The sequence below is a fragment of the Numenius arquata genome, chromosome 2 (genome assembly GCF_964106895.1).
Source record: "Numenius arquata chromosome 2, bNumArq3.hap1.1, whole genome shotgun sequence".
NCBI lineage: Eukaryota > Metazoa > Chordata > Aves > Charadriiformes > Scolopacidae > Numenius > Numenius arquata.
The window spans coordinates 88,903,964-88,918,899 of record NC_133577.1 but is presented as its reverse complement, the minus strand read 5'-3'; the positions used below and the strand labels follow the sequence as shown (position 1 = coordinate 88,918,899).

The following is a 14,936-nucleotide window of genomic DNA, read 5'->3' as shown; positions in this document are numbered from 1 at the left end:
TAATAATGTGCTTGTTTTCTTTTTCATTTAGCTTATGACTGTGAGTATTACAATCAAGGTATGTAGTATTTGATATTACTGTCTTTCATTCATCCTCCTATTTATATACCTTGCTGAATATACTTATTTTTCATGTTTTCTAGCATACTAGCTAGCTGTGTGCTAGAAACAACTCTGTATGCCTTGGTTCAAATATGGAATCCATTTTTATAAAGCATTTAGTTGCAGATAAACAATTGACTTAAAGAAAAGAAGTTCTCACTTTGACCACTATAGAATATGGAAGGTATCTTTGACATACTATTCTATCATCTTTCTTTCTGTATGGCACTATTTTGGGTTTTTATCTCTCTCCCTATTTTGGGAGACTCTATAGAGAAACAAACTCTATTTTGTTTCTCTTTTAAAAACAAAAACCCAAGAGATGCTGTTCTTATATCAGTTCACTCAGACTAACCCCGAGAGAAAATACAGTTTGGTAATTTCTCTCTTTCATAGGTTAGAACTCTTTTTTTTTTGTTCTCCTGATTTGGGTATGTGAGTATGTGAGTTTAATGAGCTCAGCAAGTTAGTAAAGCACGTCCCCATGGGTCATTCTGCTGTATGTCCAGGGATAGTGGTGGCATGGAAACAAACATCGTAGTTGTAAGCAAAATGACACATCTGGCATCTCAGATGAAACATGATACAGTGCACACTGCATATAAAACCCTTTGCTGAGGAGAATCTCTGTCAGCTGCAGCAGTGTTGGAGGTTCTCTTCCATTGTTCCCATTCCCTAGGGTAGCATTGCATAGTCACAATCCCTCAAGCTCACTGGACCTTCAAATCCGTTAGAAAGGAGAGGTGACTTGTATGAACCTGTAGTATTATATGTCATTTCGCCACATATTCATTGCCTATTTAATATAATTATGTCATTATATTGACTTTATCTTCCTTCCTGTTCTGCTATGGATATCTAAAAATACTGTTTTTTCTGTGCAATATCTCATGTATTACTTGAGATTTGTCCTGTATAAGCACAGAAAACCCTACATTAGTAAGGAATTCAAATACCGACACCTTAGTGGGCATCTTGCAAGGTTATTACCATTTTTGTTTTTTTTTTTTTTTTTTTTAATTTTTACTTCACTGAACTAACAGCCTTTGGCACAGGGAAACTCAAGTCTTTCTCCAAAAATAAATAGTGTTGATATAATACGTCTCTGATGATACTGAGTTAAGATTAATCAGAATAATAATTAACTTGGTATGATTTTTTGAAAAAAATTAAAAACCTTATAAATTTTATGAAGATTTTTCACACTGTGCAATTATCTTCTAGGTTTTCATTCTGAAGTGGCTTGCTTTGTTTAATTTTTTGTTCTTACACTGACATCTAAAAGAGATTGCTCTGGTCCAATTAAAAACTCAATTGAATTAATTGATGGGCTTTTTTCTTTGACTTGGTATATGTATTTTTAGCATTGCTTCTCTTTTTAGTGGGTGAAGGTCAGTAGCCCAGCTGCATTAAATGATCTTAGTATTCCCTAATATCTCAATGAATAACCTCATCATATTCAATGTGGGGGTGGATTAATGCACCATGCAGCATATCTTGGCAGTCAGGGAGAAGCTCTAGAAAGATGTTAGCTTGTGTTTGTACTGTAAATTTCAGAACTGGGACCCATTATATTTTGAAATTGATTATGTTATAGGATTTTATGCACGTCTCACAAATACTGTACTGTAAAGAACAGTTCAGTAGAATGAGAGTGGTATTCATTTAATAAACTAAATTCCTGTGGCATCCCTTTTTAGATTTGGATACTGTGCATGTATTTTGTGGGGAACAAGATATTAAAAAGGAAAGGAATCTTGACTAAATGTAATGATATGAATGTGGCTTTTGATACACTTTCTTAGAGACTTGTATCCTATAATAAGCATCATACAGTATATGATTTTTTTTTCTCCTCCAAGAAGTCTGGCCTAGTACAGTAGCAGTTTGTAGATCCTGCTAGGTATAGCTATTTTTCCATAATTTCCTTGCAATAGGGCATTTTGTCTTCTTTAAAAGTATTAAGGTGTTCTGGTTTTGGCTGGGATAGACTTAAATTTTCTTAATAGGAACTATAGGAACTTGTATGGGGTTATGCTTTGTTTTTGTGATAAAAACAGTGTTGATAACACTCCTGGGTTATTTACTGCTTACACAGCATCAAGGCCTTTTCAGTTTCTCACACCGCCCCACCAGAGAGTACGAGAAGTTGGGAGGAGACACAGCAGGGACAGCTGACCCCAACTGACCAAAGGGGTATTGCAGAACATACGACTGTTGTGCTCAGCAGTAAAAACTGTAGGGGAAGTTTGCTGGGGCTGGCATTGCCTGGGGTCAGCTGGTGGTGAGCAACTGGGTTTTTGCATCATTTTCAGAACCATTTTCTTGCTTTTGTTTTCCTTTGATTCGTCTCCCCCACCCCCACCTTATTAAACTCTCCTTACCTCAAGTAAATCCATGAGTATTTTCAGTTCTTCCCACCTCGATTCTCTCCCCCATCCCACTTGGGAGGGAATGAGCGAATGGCTCTGTGGTGCTTCGCTGCCTACCAGAGTTAAAGGCAAGGATGGCATTTTTTCCACCACCTAGTGCCAGGAAAACACCTTTTGGGACTAGGATGGCTCCTCCTCTCATTCTTTTTTGTTCTGCATGATGTCAAACTGTTGAATCTTTACAGAAACTGTATCAATTACAGCTCAGCCCTGCTTTTGCTCAAGTCATAGGCAAAATATCTGTTAATATGAAGGGATAAACATCCAATGATTTAGAATGTGTCTTTTTAAGATAAATTGCCTTACCACTGCTTTAAAAGGTGGTCATTTTGTTGCAAGCTTGTGGGCTTCATGTGCCTGCGAGCTCCAGTATAGTTTCCATATAAAAACAGCGGTTATTTTCCTGCAGTTTTTCTTCAGAAATTGGTGGTTAACTTCTAGCTGAGCCAAATCTCATCATTATGAAAATTCCTTCCCTCTTGGAAGAGTCGTATTTGTTGGAAGGAGTTGTCTTAGGCTGGGAAAAGGGTTCAGTTAGGATTAAAAGCTTTCACAAAACTTACACATTTTGTTTACTACTCACAAGGTAAGGTTTTACAAGTATGCTACTCTTGGTTCTTTCAGTGGGATATAGCTGTTGACATATAGCATATATAGCATATATAGCAGATGGATGCTGTTGTATCTGGATGTATCCCAGTGAGCCTTTCCAGCCCAGCAGAACTAGCTCCAGGGGTTTGCTGCAAGGCATGGTTAGGCCAGCACCATTTTGGCAGTGGTACCAGTTGAAGCTGTTGTCACCATTATACTGGCAAGAGCTTTGGAATGACAATGTGGTGAATCAGACTGGAAAAATTAGCTAGTTATTTTTCAGCTGGATCACTTCACTGCCAAAGCACTTAAGGTGGCATAATAAATGAGCAGTAGAGGGGCAGAATCAAGTATTTTGTGGCAAAGGATGAACTAGACAACTGCTTACAGCCTTATAATTTGAAATCTGTTATTTTGGTGGGGGAATTGCCTTGTGGGTCTTAGAGTAGCTTCAGTGTCTATTTGGGGAATAATATTAAAGTCGCTCTGTTGATCTTTTGAAGTATAGAAATAAGGACATGTAAAAGACTAGAGACCATAAAAAAAAGCAGCCCAGATTGCTTTCTTGTACGGGTCATTTTGTGAGGATAGCCAGCCACTTGTGAGGACAGCCAAAATGAGCCACTTTTTTGTGCTCACTTTGTTTCTATTGTATTCTGGACAGGAAGCAAAGAATAAGGGAGTATACATTAAACAGACAGGTACAGACCTACACTAGCAAAATACCTTGAGGCATTGAGCTGTAGTTCCAAATTTATTTGATTCCAGGTATGGTGAAATATTTAAGGCAATATATTATGTCAACTAAGACTTAAGTTTAATTTTTTTTTCTATGTGATTTTTCTTCCCTTAGGTCTTGGTGAAGGACCCTATGTTTTGGCAAGTTATGGAGAGAATGACACAATCATAGGAGCTAATGTATCCAGTAGAAGGATATTTCCCCTGCCTAGAACTGGAGCATCTGGAAATGTATTTTTCAGTTTCATGATAACTCCAGGCCTTTTCAAAGACAAAGATTTATGTAAGTGTTCTCAACAATTTTGCTAATGGCAATACATGTATTTCAGACTATATGAATTATTTTTGCTGCATCTTTTAAATCTCCTAAAATAGTCTAGATATTTTTAATTATTGGAATAAGTGAGGATGATGCAGCCAATTTCAAAACCAAGGACAAATACAGATCTTTTAATATTTTTTTTTTAATATTGGAAAACCTCACTGCCAGCTTTACAGCTGATTTTTCAAAGATTGTTTTAGAAATATTGCAAAATACAAGTGAATAGAATTCCTTTGTTAAAAAAAATATAATTACTTTGTAAAACTGGAAATTGGAAAATTTTGCACATATATCTAGCAAGTATCAATTCTCATGATGAATGCAGGATATTTTTGGCTCCAGTAAAATCACTTCTACTTTATCTTTTCTTCTGTTTGGTGACTTTCAGTGTACTATAAAATGTGCAGCTTAGAACAATCAATCTTTCTCCTGCTTTGTTAGTACACAGCATCTCCATATAATGTAAAAGGAAATTTCTTAGGTGAATAGCTATTCCTAAGCTCTATTTTTCACTTATTAGAATCTGATCCAAACTATAAAACCAAAAATAAATATGTTTAAATATTTTTCTTTCTGTGTATATTTTCCTTTCTTCACATGTATTGGGTTTGTGCCAATTAAGTCCATACAGGTTTTGTCATTGCTTACATAATTTAATTTGTTGAAAAAATCCCTCAAAAATCAACGTAGAGAAGGGCTGTCTTCACAGCAAAATTTGAAACTATGTTGACGAACAGTTGACAATTTTGCAGTGGAGAAATTAGGGTTTTAGATATGATTTTGAAATGAGAAAGTACAGAAAAAATAATTAAATCTTGTCGATTCTCCAACCAATGTAAAGTGGAAACAAAACATTAATGATATCTGTGCAGTAGGCAAGTAGTTTTCATATCTGTGAGGAATGGGATAGTATTCATCTAGATTAAAGACACTTCAAGATCATATTCAAGTTGAAAGCCAGATCTGAAGTCAGTCTCCTTCTAAGTTCTTAAATTTTCAAAGAATTTTCTTTGCTTTTGATTTCTGGCATGGGTAGGGCAAATAGAGGTTCCAGTCTTTGATTTGGCCACAATTTTTCTTACTGTATTGCTGGATATGTCTGCATGTAAAAAAAGCCTGACCTCAAGGTGAAGTCAAGCATGTTCTTACAATATTTGTGTGACGTTATTTATGAATGAAATTTTGGTACAGGTGAGCTGTCAGACATTTGTCTGAATTTAAGAAAAAGCTCCCAATGTGAGCAAGTCCCAGTTTGAGACTGTTCATGAATTATTTTGAAGGTTGGTAGCAGTAGGCTGAATGCAGTGTTGATCTAACTGATTAGGTCCCTGGTGGCTCTGGATTACGTCTGGATTATTTGACGTCTCCTTTAGACCCTGCATTTCTAACTTTTTTTTGAGTAATATAAAACTGAAATTATTTTTGTGAAAAGTAGCTGTTTCAAAGGAACCACTTAACAGCCAATAGAGATTTTGATCTCACCTTTAAGTTGTTTTCTGTGAAAATCTTACTATTATTATTTTTTTTTCTTCTGTGGAAGCACTCTCTCTTGTTTCCCTTGAATCTGCTGAAAGACCAAACTACTTTCTGTACGTACACGATGATGAAACTGTTGGGTTGGAACAGTGGCAGGCAAGTGCCTCCTTTCGGAGACGAGCCACCTTCTTCCACCACCACGGCCTCTGGAGCCCAGGGCTCAGCGCCTTCGAACTGCACAGTAAAAAAGGCTTTTTCATCATTCTCATCTCATCTGGTGTTAAAGTGGCAAAGTACGATGATTCAGAACAATTCAAACGTTTGAGTAGCTTTAGTATTGAAGGTAAATTTTGCATAATCCCCAGGAATAAGTATGGTTTCTTCTGCTTGCCTTTAGAGCACTTTCATCAGCAACAGTAGCAAAGATTTTTTTTTTTTATCCTATTTTTAATTATTATTGTATTCTACCCCACCTCCAAATGTTGCTATTTTCTAATTTTTGCAGATATGATGATTAATTTATCTTTGGACTATATTTTCATTGTTTTACTCTTTCAAAATGAACGTGGCATGTCATAAAAAGATTTGTGTTAATGTCTTGTAGTGAGCTATAGATACTTATTTTAAATGAATGGAGTAACTGTATTGCCTCTGCAACCAACAGTACTTCACAATGGTTAATGGATTTTTAAGGTTTTTAAACAGAATAGATTGTACAAGTAAGTAGCTGTTTCTGTCTTTGAAGTGTCAGTGTCTTATAGCTTGATTGAATTTGAAATACTTGAAACTTAAAATGAACAAAATCTCACCTATTTGAAAGTTCTCAAGGATTTCTCTACTTGGTTTTCATTTTTTAATTTTTCTAAAGATCCCAATGTAATTATAGAAAAGTCTATAAATTTATAGTTTATTGACTACACAATCAATAAATAATACCTTTTCCTTCTTTCTCAGAACTTGATGCATCTGTGCCTTATAGAAGAATGTGTGAATGGCGATATGAATCTTGTGCTAATCCTTGTGTTAAAACATGTAGTGATCCTGAAGGAATAGCATGTAAATTCCTTCCTCCGTAAGTCAAATTAAGTTCAGTATTGCTACTATATTGGTTTCTTTTTGTATTATGTGTACCACATGCTTTCTGAAAATTACAGCAGCTGCAATATCCATTCATTTTTACTTACCCAGATTTCAGTATCACCCTTGTGAGCAGCTCTCACAAATCGTGTGAAAACACTTGTAACAAGCCTCTTGTTTCCCACAGTATATATTCCTGTTTACATGCAATCTTTCAACACAAGAATAAAAGGGTTTGTATATAACCCAGGGGATTAGCTTCTCGTAGTGGTTAGGTAGAAACCTATTAAATTAAATTAAATGAAGGTTGTCCCCTTCTATGGATTTATATTCACATCCTAAACCAGCATCCCATGATGCTGTAAATGACTACATCTTTCTGGTGTTTGGAGGAATAGTAAGGGTGGACTACGCCCTCTTCTGTAAGAGGAAGGAACTTTACACTAAGTGGTGCTCATTGGCACGACACGAGGGATTTCAGACTGCTGATGTTACACTGTTAGTACCAAGATTTCCTGTCTCCCTGGCATCTGTAGAACCACAATTTTTTAAAACAAACTAAAAGGGAAAATGCCTAAGAGCTCAAGGCACAAAACCTGGTGAAAAGGAAATGGTTTTTTGAATTTCATGCTATGTCCCTTGGCATATGCAGTTTATGATTCGGAAAATTACTAATATTACTAACTTTCTCTGGTGCTATTCTTAGCTTTTTTTTCATATGGGCACACTGGTGGTTAATTTAATAATCAAATTTAAAAGGTATCGGACTTATCTGCACTTTTCTACTCAGAAAGTGCACAAGAATGAGACTTTCTATAGAATCCATTTCAATATTGTAATGTCTCAAAAGGTAAAACACTTGTCTTGTAGTGGAGTTCTTTGCCCTGTGGGAAACCTTTCTGCTTAGGGATCTAAACTTCCACCTGGTTATGGAAGCAGAATTGTCCAAAGCAATTATGTTCATAAGCCTATGCAAAGAATTGATTATTAAAAATTTAAAAACAGAATTGTGCTGTTCAATGTCTCATTGACCTTAAAATGTCTCAAAATGCTGTGTTCACCATTACACTTGAAAGTTCTCAGAACTCTGATGGGGAAGACATCAGAATGTTTCATTTTGACAAAGTGAAATAATTTAAAATTAATTTATATTTCTACTGTAGCTTTAAAATTAACTATGCAATATTTTAAAGGGTTGAAGGATGCTTGCCATACTGTCCCAAAAACATGATCCTTGATGAGGTCACACTTAAATGTGTTTATCCAGAAGACTGTAAGTATATTTTATTATATTGGTCTAATCTTATAAAGCACTCTAGAGATCCCAGGAAAGGTTTTAATGAAACGTACATTGTGGTGTGTTTTTTTTATTAAATACCTCTCTGGGACATAAACTCCATTCCCAGCCATCCAAAATACATCTCTTACATCCAAACAAGCCATATCTAAAGTTCATTTCTCTAATACTGTGTTAAATTTAACTTTTTGTGATGGTGTTATAGTCATCACAATTATATTTGATTATATACTGCTAGTATGACATATGGATATAAGAGAAAGATCCCAAATAGAAGAAATACTGCTGTGGTGAAAATTTCAGACCTTTCAGTTGATGAACTACTGTTAACAAATTCAGTGCATCCATTTCATAACTTCTGGTGTGTGAAGTTACCACATTATTTGCTTAGTTTGGGGATACAGTGTTCTTTTAACATACAAATTACATTTTAATACTGTCTCTCATTTTATTTTACAAGTTTTTAATTAAATACATTATGTTTGATATTTGCTAGTAAAAGTTATCTCATATAGTATACTACCTTCCAAAGATATAAAAGAAGATATCATATTCTATAATATATTTAATCCAAATATTTTACTATTTTGAATTTACTGAATTTTCCATGGAATTTCCTTGTTGCTTCAAAACTGTTCTGCACAATCAAGGTTTTCACTACTAATAAATAATTAGCTACTCCATTTGCAAAGAAAATTAGAAAACTTCTTGAGTCAGCTGTGTTCCTCAAAGTCATCAGGCAACCTGGAACCATTGGCAAGTTATCTTCTCAGCAAAATGATGCTCTGATTTTCTAATATTTAAATGGGACTTGATAGAGAGAAATGTTGCTATTTTACTTCACCAATGATCCATAAAAGACAGTGAAACATGCATTTTTCCTTTTAGGCATACCTGTGACTCCTACAGAATCAGCAACTGGAACAAAACCTTCACTGTTAATCTCACACACAGGTGCTACCACAGAGAGATTTCCTCAGACACCTCCTCTATTTGTTACTTCAGGGATGGAGTCAACTCATACTGGTGTGACAGCCAAAATAACCATGAAGGCAAACATAACTTTAAGGGGAATGAATATGTCGGCACAGTCCATTACAGACTTTTATTCATTGGAAACATCTAATGCAGCCACCTATTCAACACTTTCATTACCAAGTACAGTGAAACCTTCTGATGTACTTCACAGCACAGCCAGCCCTACTGTCCTTTCCAAATTCATCTCGTCAACAGATTTTCCAGCCACTCTTCAAGCCTCAGCAGTTACATCACATACTGTCAGTTCTACTGCATCTATAACTTTGCCCATTACGATAGCGACTCCAACAACCCTGCTCAGTGCAAGTCCTATTCCAACACGTTCTGCGTTATTAACACCCACTTCCCTAACGGTAGTTCCATTTCCACTTGAAACATCAATCACTCAGCTAGGAACTATTCCCTCTACCTCAACACTAACAATTTCAACCTCTAAGCCATCTTTTGTCACTTCTGAACTGCCTGGAGGGTTTGGAAAGAGTAGGAGACCTTCAGTAAATCATTCTAAGGAAGCAGCAGCATCGTCTGAAGTGTCTTTGTCTGCTTTGCCGGCTGGCAGAGCAACTTCCACAAGACCTATACTTCTAGGTTCAGGGTTGTCATTAAACACATCTGCTTCTCCTGTATCTACTTTGTCTGTTAGAACTAGGTCTGGCATTGGTCAAATTGCAGTTCACCCGACATCCATTTCTGTACTGACTTCAACCGCTCCTCAAATTCCTATGACTACTAAATTTGCTAGCTTTGAGACAGGTTTTCCTCATTTAAATACAGCTTCATATTTTGCAACAGCAAAACCCTTGTCTAAAACTTCTCTGATATCTTTAAGTGCAAGTTCTTTAGCTAGTTTTTCTCCAAAGCCATTGTTATCTTCAGTGGAAATTTCAGTGACTGTTCCCAAGCAGACATCTCCATTAATAAAAGGCAGTATTTCTGCTGTTCTGCCCATAACGACTGTATTTTCACCTCAAGCTGTTTCTGAAATCCCTATAAACACTTCTTCAAGTCCTTCTGTAACATGCACAGTGCCAGTGCATTCTCTGATTACCTCCCTGAAGCCCAAAGCTATTGTAGATGTCACTGTTGCCTCCAAAAGTCTTTATAAAGTACCTTCCACTGCTTCCACTCTTCTAGTCAATCCAACAATCTCTGATATGTTTATAGCAAGTAAAGCCTCCACAGAAAGTAAATACATAATGCACACTGATTCCTTTTCAGTGTCATCCATTTCTAAAAAACCAAAGAAATCCATTAGATCTACAGCCTTCCCTCTTAGGACGTTGGTATTACCTCCAAATGCTACATTAATATCCACTTCAGAAATTACAGAGCACCCAAGCAGTTCACATACAGAATTGAAAACTGACCCTGTGGCACAAAGTTCAGGCACTTTCATTCCTAAAGATCCTTCTCTTACAAAGTCATCATCTTTATTTACAATCTTGTTATCAACATCAGTACCATCTTATGTGACATCTCATAATACAAGTTCTTCATTGATTCCCATAGTCAGTAGGACACCGACATTAACACAAAATATAACTGCTGCCCAAACATCAGTTTCATCTCTAGATACACAAGGAACCTCAAAAAGTCCAGTTACAGACTTTGAAGCTTCTTCTGTAGGTTCTTCTACATTCACTTTAAGCGTAACCCCATCTACCAGCCTTTCAACAGCAGTAAAAACATCCATTATAATGCCCTCTTTACTAATGCCTACAACTCCTGAAACCACCTTAGAAAACCAGTCCAGTGGGGTCTCTATGTCTTCACCTCCTCCTAAGACCACTCGTATCTCTACTGTTTCTCTAGGAAAACAGAGTTCTTCAGTAAGTTCTTCAGAAGAAGATGGAACAATATCAGCTGGAATCATCACTCAATCCACTACACCAATGATCATGAAAACAACAGTGAATGCTACATCCTTAAAAGCACCTTATATTTTTGAAAAAATACCCCCTAGCTCTTCAGCTGGTTTATTAGTTGCTTCTGGCACTACTGTGGCCTCTGGGATTACTAAAAAAACCAGTGATTCTTTTGTTACCAATTTGGAATTTTACATGGCTTCAGTTTCAGTTCCTACCAGCATAGAAACACCCATGCAGGTGTCACACCAATCTTTATTTACATCTGCAGTGACTCAAGCTTCTCAGAGCAATAAAGAAACTCCAAAAATGATGATCATTAAAACAACTGGTACTGCAAGTCCATTATCACAGATGAAGAGTACCTCATTTACAGCTTCAGAAGTTAAATATCCAACCTCATTAGAAAGTGGTCAGACTTCAGATGAGCAAAGAAATGTTACCAAGACAAAGACAACCGAGAAATCTTCCCTGCCTTATTTGACAGTATCTGCAGTTCAGAGTTCACCTTTTTCAAGAAATACAACCTCAGCAAAAAACTTCTCTCTTTCTGGAGTCCTGGATGTAACAATGTCAGATTGGTCCAAAATCCCAACACAGAAACCCATTAAGCCTTATTTCAGTTTAACAAAGCCCACAGAGCTGCAGATCAGTGGTGGAATGGCTTTGTCTTCCCCTTCAGAGCCTGTGAAAACACAAGCTTCTCTGGCAAGTGCAGAAACAATGACAGCTACAGGTGACAAGGCTTCGTTTGGTACAATGATGCATACACTAATGTCTACATCTTCCAAATGTGTGGTATGAGCAGTTTTCCTTGCCCCTATGTGTTAAAATATATATAGCTTTTCAGTCCATTCTGTTATGATATGTATGTAATACCAGAGATTTTAAATGTCTCCCATTTTTGTTTTTATTCATATATTTTAAAATACTCAATTATTCTTAGAGGATTGTTGTATTGCTGCTCTTACTGCTCTGGAATATAATGGCTTTTAAAGCTATGTGCTGATTCAAGACAGTAAAATATATTTCTGAGGTGCAGAAAAAGCCATAATACATGGAAATTTGGGGTTTCTACATAATCTTACCCTGTCTGTCTTTTTTCCATTTGTTTCTTTGTCATAGGGCTTAAGATGATGGGAATTCACAATTCTGTACTTCTTAAAATGCTTCAGATTATTACTGAATATAGTATGTAGCCTCAATGTGTAATGCTTTACATAGAGTAGTCAACCAAAGCCAGATGGAACAGGAGGGGTGTGGGTGAATGGATGTACATCATTGTCACCAGTTACAACTACACAAAAGCAATTAATTCCAAAATAACTGATGAGGGGTCACGTAGATATGCCGATTGTGTCTCAGAGCAGAGCCATGAACAAGTGATAGCTTGGAGTTTGTAAGGACAATGAATGTAAAGTTGATTCTGGTTGTTTTTCCCTTGTACGATAGCCAAGATACCTTGAACCTGTCGACAAATGTAGCCAGTATGTATGTGTTAATACGGGTTGGATGTTATACAACCTTTCAAGGAACTGCCCTAAGGATGTGCAGAAGCCAGACTGTGGTTTTCGAGGAATGCCAGTTCAAGTTAACACTGATAGTTGTTGCCCAGAATGGGAATGTCCCTGTAAGTCACTGTTTTATTTTTAAATACAACACACAGCCTTGATCTGTAAATTTCAAGTAATGAATTAAGGATTTATGACAGTGGGAATATGAGGTTGAATACTGGAATGAATTTAAAAGAGCTGTTGATCAGCAAAACAGAATGAAATACAGTGAATGTCTTTGAATGAACATTCAAAAGAGTAAACATATTTTGATTTGAATGAAAACATTGAAATGAAATCTGCAACATGAACATTAATATTTTCCGGCTTAGACTTTTCAGATTTTATCTCAGTAGAAATGTTGAGATTCCAACATTTTGTGAAGAAAACAGATTAACTACTGGCATTTTCTGAAAGACAGAACCCCCAAATTTCAATTAACTCTAACTGTAGTTTTTGCTAATATTTAGAAACTTCAGAAACTGTCAGATGACTGTCTGACAAGGGAATAAAAAGGCCAAAGAGAAGTCATATTAAAAACCCTGCAACGTTACTGAAACCAATATCGCACTTTTAAATATTTGTCCTCAAGATAAGACAGATCAGTCTCTTGTTATCAGTATCTCAAAAATATGTATATGTTAATGCATATATTTTATCTGATGGTAATTCATTAATCTGACAAAAAATCATTGACCTTGTCCATAAATCGTTGACTTAAGTAAAAATTTTCATCAATTTAAACTTTCTCCCCTACCCTGGAGACATAGCAGTAGGTCAAGGTATTTCCACTCAGTAACATAAACTACTTTTTTCTGCTTATAGCTCAGTATGCTGTCTGCAGAACAAGGTCATCAATATATATGGGAGTGTATGTCATAGGAAAGCAAATATTGCTAAACCTGAAAGTTTTTAGAAATGCCTTGTATTTGGTTTTGTGGTAACCTCATTAAATGACAGTTATTTTTTAGGTCAATGTTCTGTACTGTCTGAACTGAGCGTTATTACATTCGATGGAAACAACATAGCCCTCTGTAATATGGCTTCCTATATTTTAGTCAAGTTACCAGGAGAAACTATTGTTGCTCATATTGAAAAATGTCCTGCTAATCAGGTAAGATTCTTGCATTTCCACAGTAATTGTAACGGTTTCTTCAATTCTGATGTCATAGGTATGAAACTCTGAAAAAATGTATCACTTAAAACTTTCAGATAAAAGCCGTACCCACTGAAAAATGTTTATTTAATTTTCAAGGAGCATGCTTCATGATGCTGTCTAGATAACCAAATTTTATTTCAGGTTAAATAGTAATTGTTGTATTATATTATAAGGAAATTCAAATGTAGGTTCCTTTTAAATTATCAGGGGTGACATAACTTCAGACCCACAAATCCTCTTGAGGCCCTGAATTTATACTTTACAATATGGTCAAAATATTACATATTTTGAATAGTCACAAAAATCTTTTGTAGTTATTTTAGGAAGGTCTCGACAAGTTTGGGATTAGTGTGACGAGTTGTTCTTTGTAGTTGTCTAATTCTCTGCATTGCCTACAGACGGGATCCAGCCACTTTATTTTCAGACTTTATTTTTAGTTTAGGTCAGGTCAGTCTCATCCTTAGAGTCTATACATACATTTCCTTTACATGGTCCATAGTCCTAATTTATGCAACCCTTGAACGACTGGCTTGTATTGCCATCTTTGGTTTGTGGATAAACAAATTCCTGATGTGGGCCTTCATCAAGCTTCTTTCCTTCCCATCCCTATTTAGTCTCTTATCTACTCTCACTGGGCAACTGTATATTTGATTTTTAAGTCCCGAGTCTTACACCGTTTTAGAGGTTTTCTTTTAAATTGCTCTCTTCACTATTCTTGGTGTGACTGCAGCTCCTGTAGGCAAAGGAGCTTTAGAAGTCTGTAGCTGTAGTTCTTCAAGAAATATTTTTTGAAAGGACTTTGCAGTATATGCTGACTCTCGTAATGGTAGTAATGAATTGCTCTCAATGTTAAAGCTGTTTAGTTAAAAGCCAGCTGAAGTATGGTTTATAGAGCTGCAATCTTGTGCAGAAGGATGCTTTGGTAAAATAGCAGTTTTATGAAAGTTAGGGCAGGGGATTTTATTGGCATGACCATTGTATTTCTATGTATTTTTAATTCAACTTGTTCAGGTAATTGTGTTATCTGTTCTGTATTATTTTTCACACAAGCCCCCTTGATTTAAATCTTTAACAAAAAAGGTGCACTACATCGACTGGGAAATGTTTTTTTTTATTATTATTTATAAGGAATATATTAAATTAGTTTAATTATGAAGCTGATTGTAGAACTTCAAACACAAAAAGTCACCTTATTTTTGCCAAATAAGAACGCTACTGATTATCATTACACTTCTAATGTATTTTTAATGTTTTCCAGAGTGCAAATTCAATAAGAAAACTAGTGA

The 14,936-nt window shown here is 35.9% G+C and overlaps 1 protein-coding gene across 1 annotated transcript in view; it reads left to right on the top strand.

The window, feature by feature from the left end:
• Nucleotides 1–14,936, top strand: part of OTOGL (otogelin like) — a 92,940-nt gene that overhangs the window by 57,853 nt on the left and 20,151 nt on the right. The window contains exons 28-38 of the mRNA XM_074167572.1: nt 32–58; nt 3,979–4,146; nt 5,726–6,004; nt 6,616–6,733; nt 7,932–8,011; nt 8,924–9,193; nt 9,950–10,240; nt 12,064–12,092; nt 12,391–12,568; nt 13,463–13,605; nt 14,909–14,932. Coding sequence (XP_074023673.1) covers nt 32–58; nt 3,979–4,146; nt 5,726–6,004; nt 6,616–6,733; nt 7,932–8,011; nt 8,924–9,193; nt 9,950–10,240; nt 12,064–12,092; nt 12,391–12,568; nt 13,463–13,605; nt 14,909–14,932 — 1,607 coding nt within the window. The remainder of the gene's footprint in view (nt 1–31; nt 59–3,978; nt 4,147–5,725; nt 6,005–6,615; nt 6,734–7,931; nt 8,012–8,923; nt 9,194–9,949; nt 10,241–12,063; nt 12,093–12,390; nt 12,569–13,462; nt 13,606–14,908; nt 14,933–14,936) is intronic.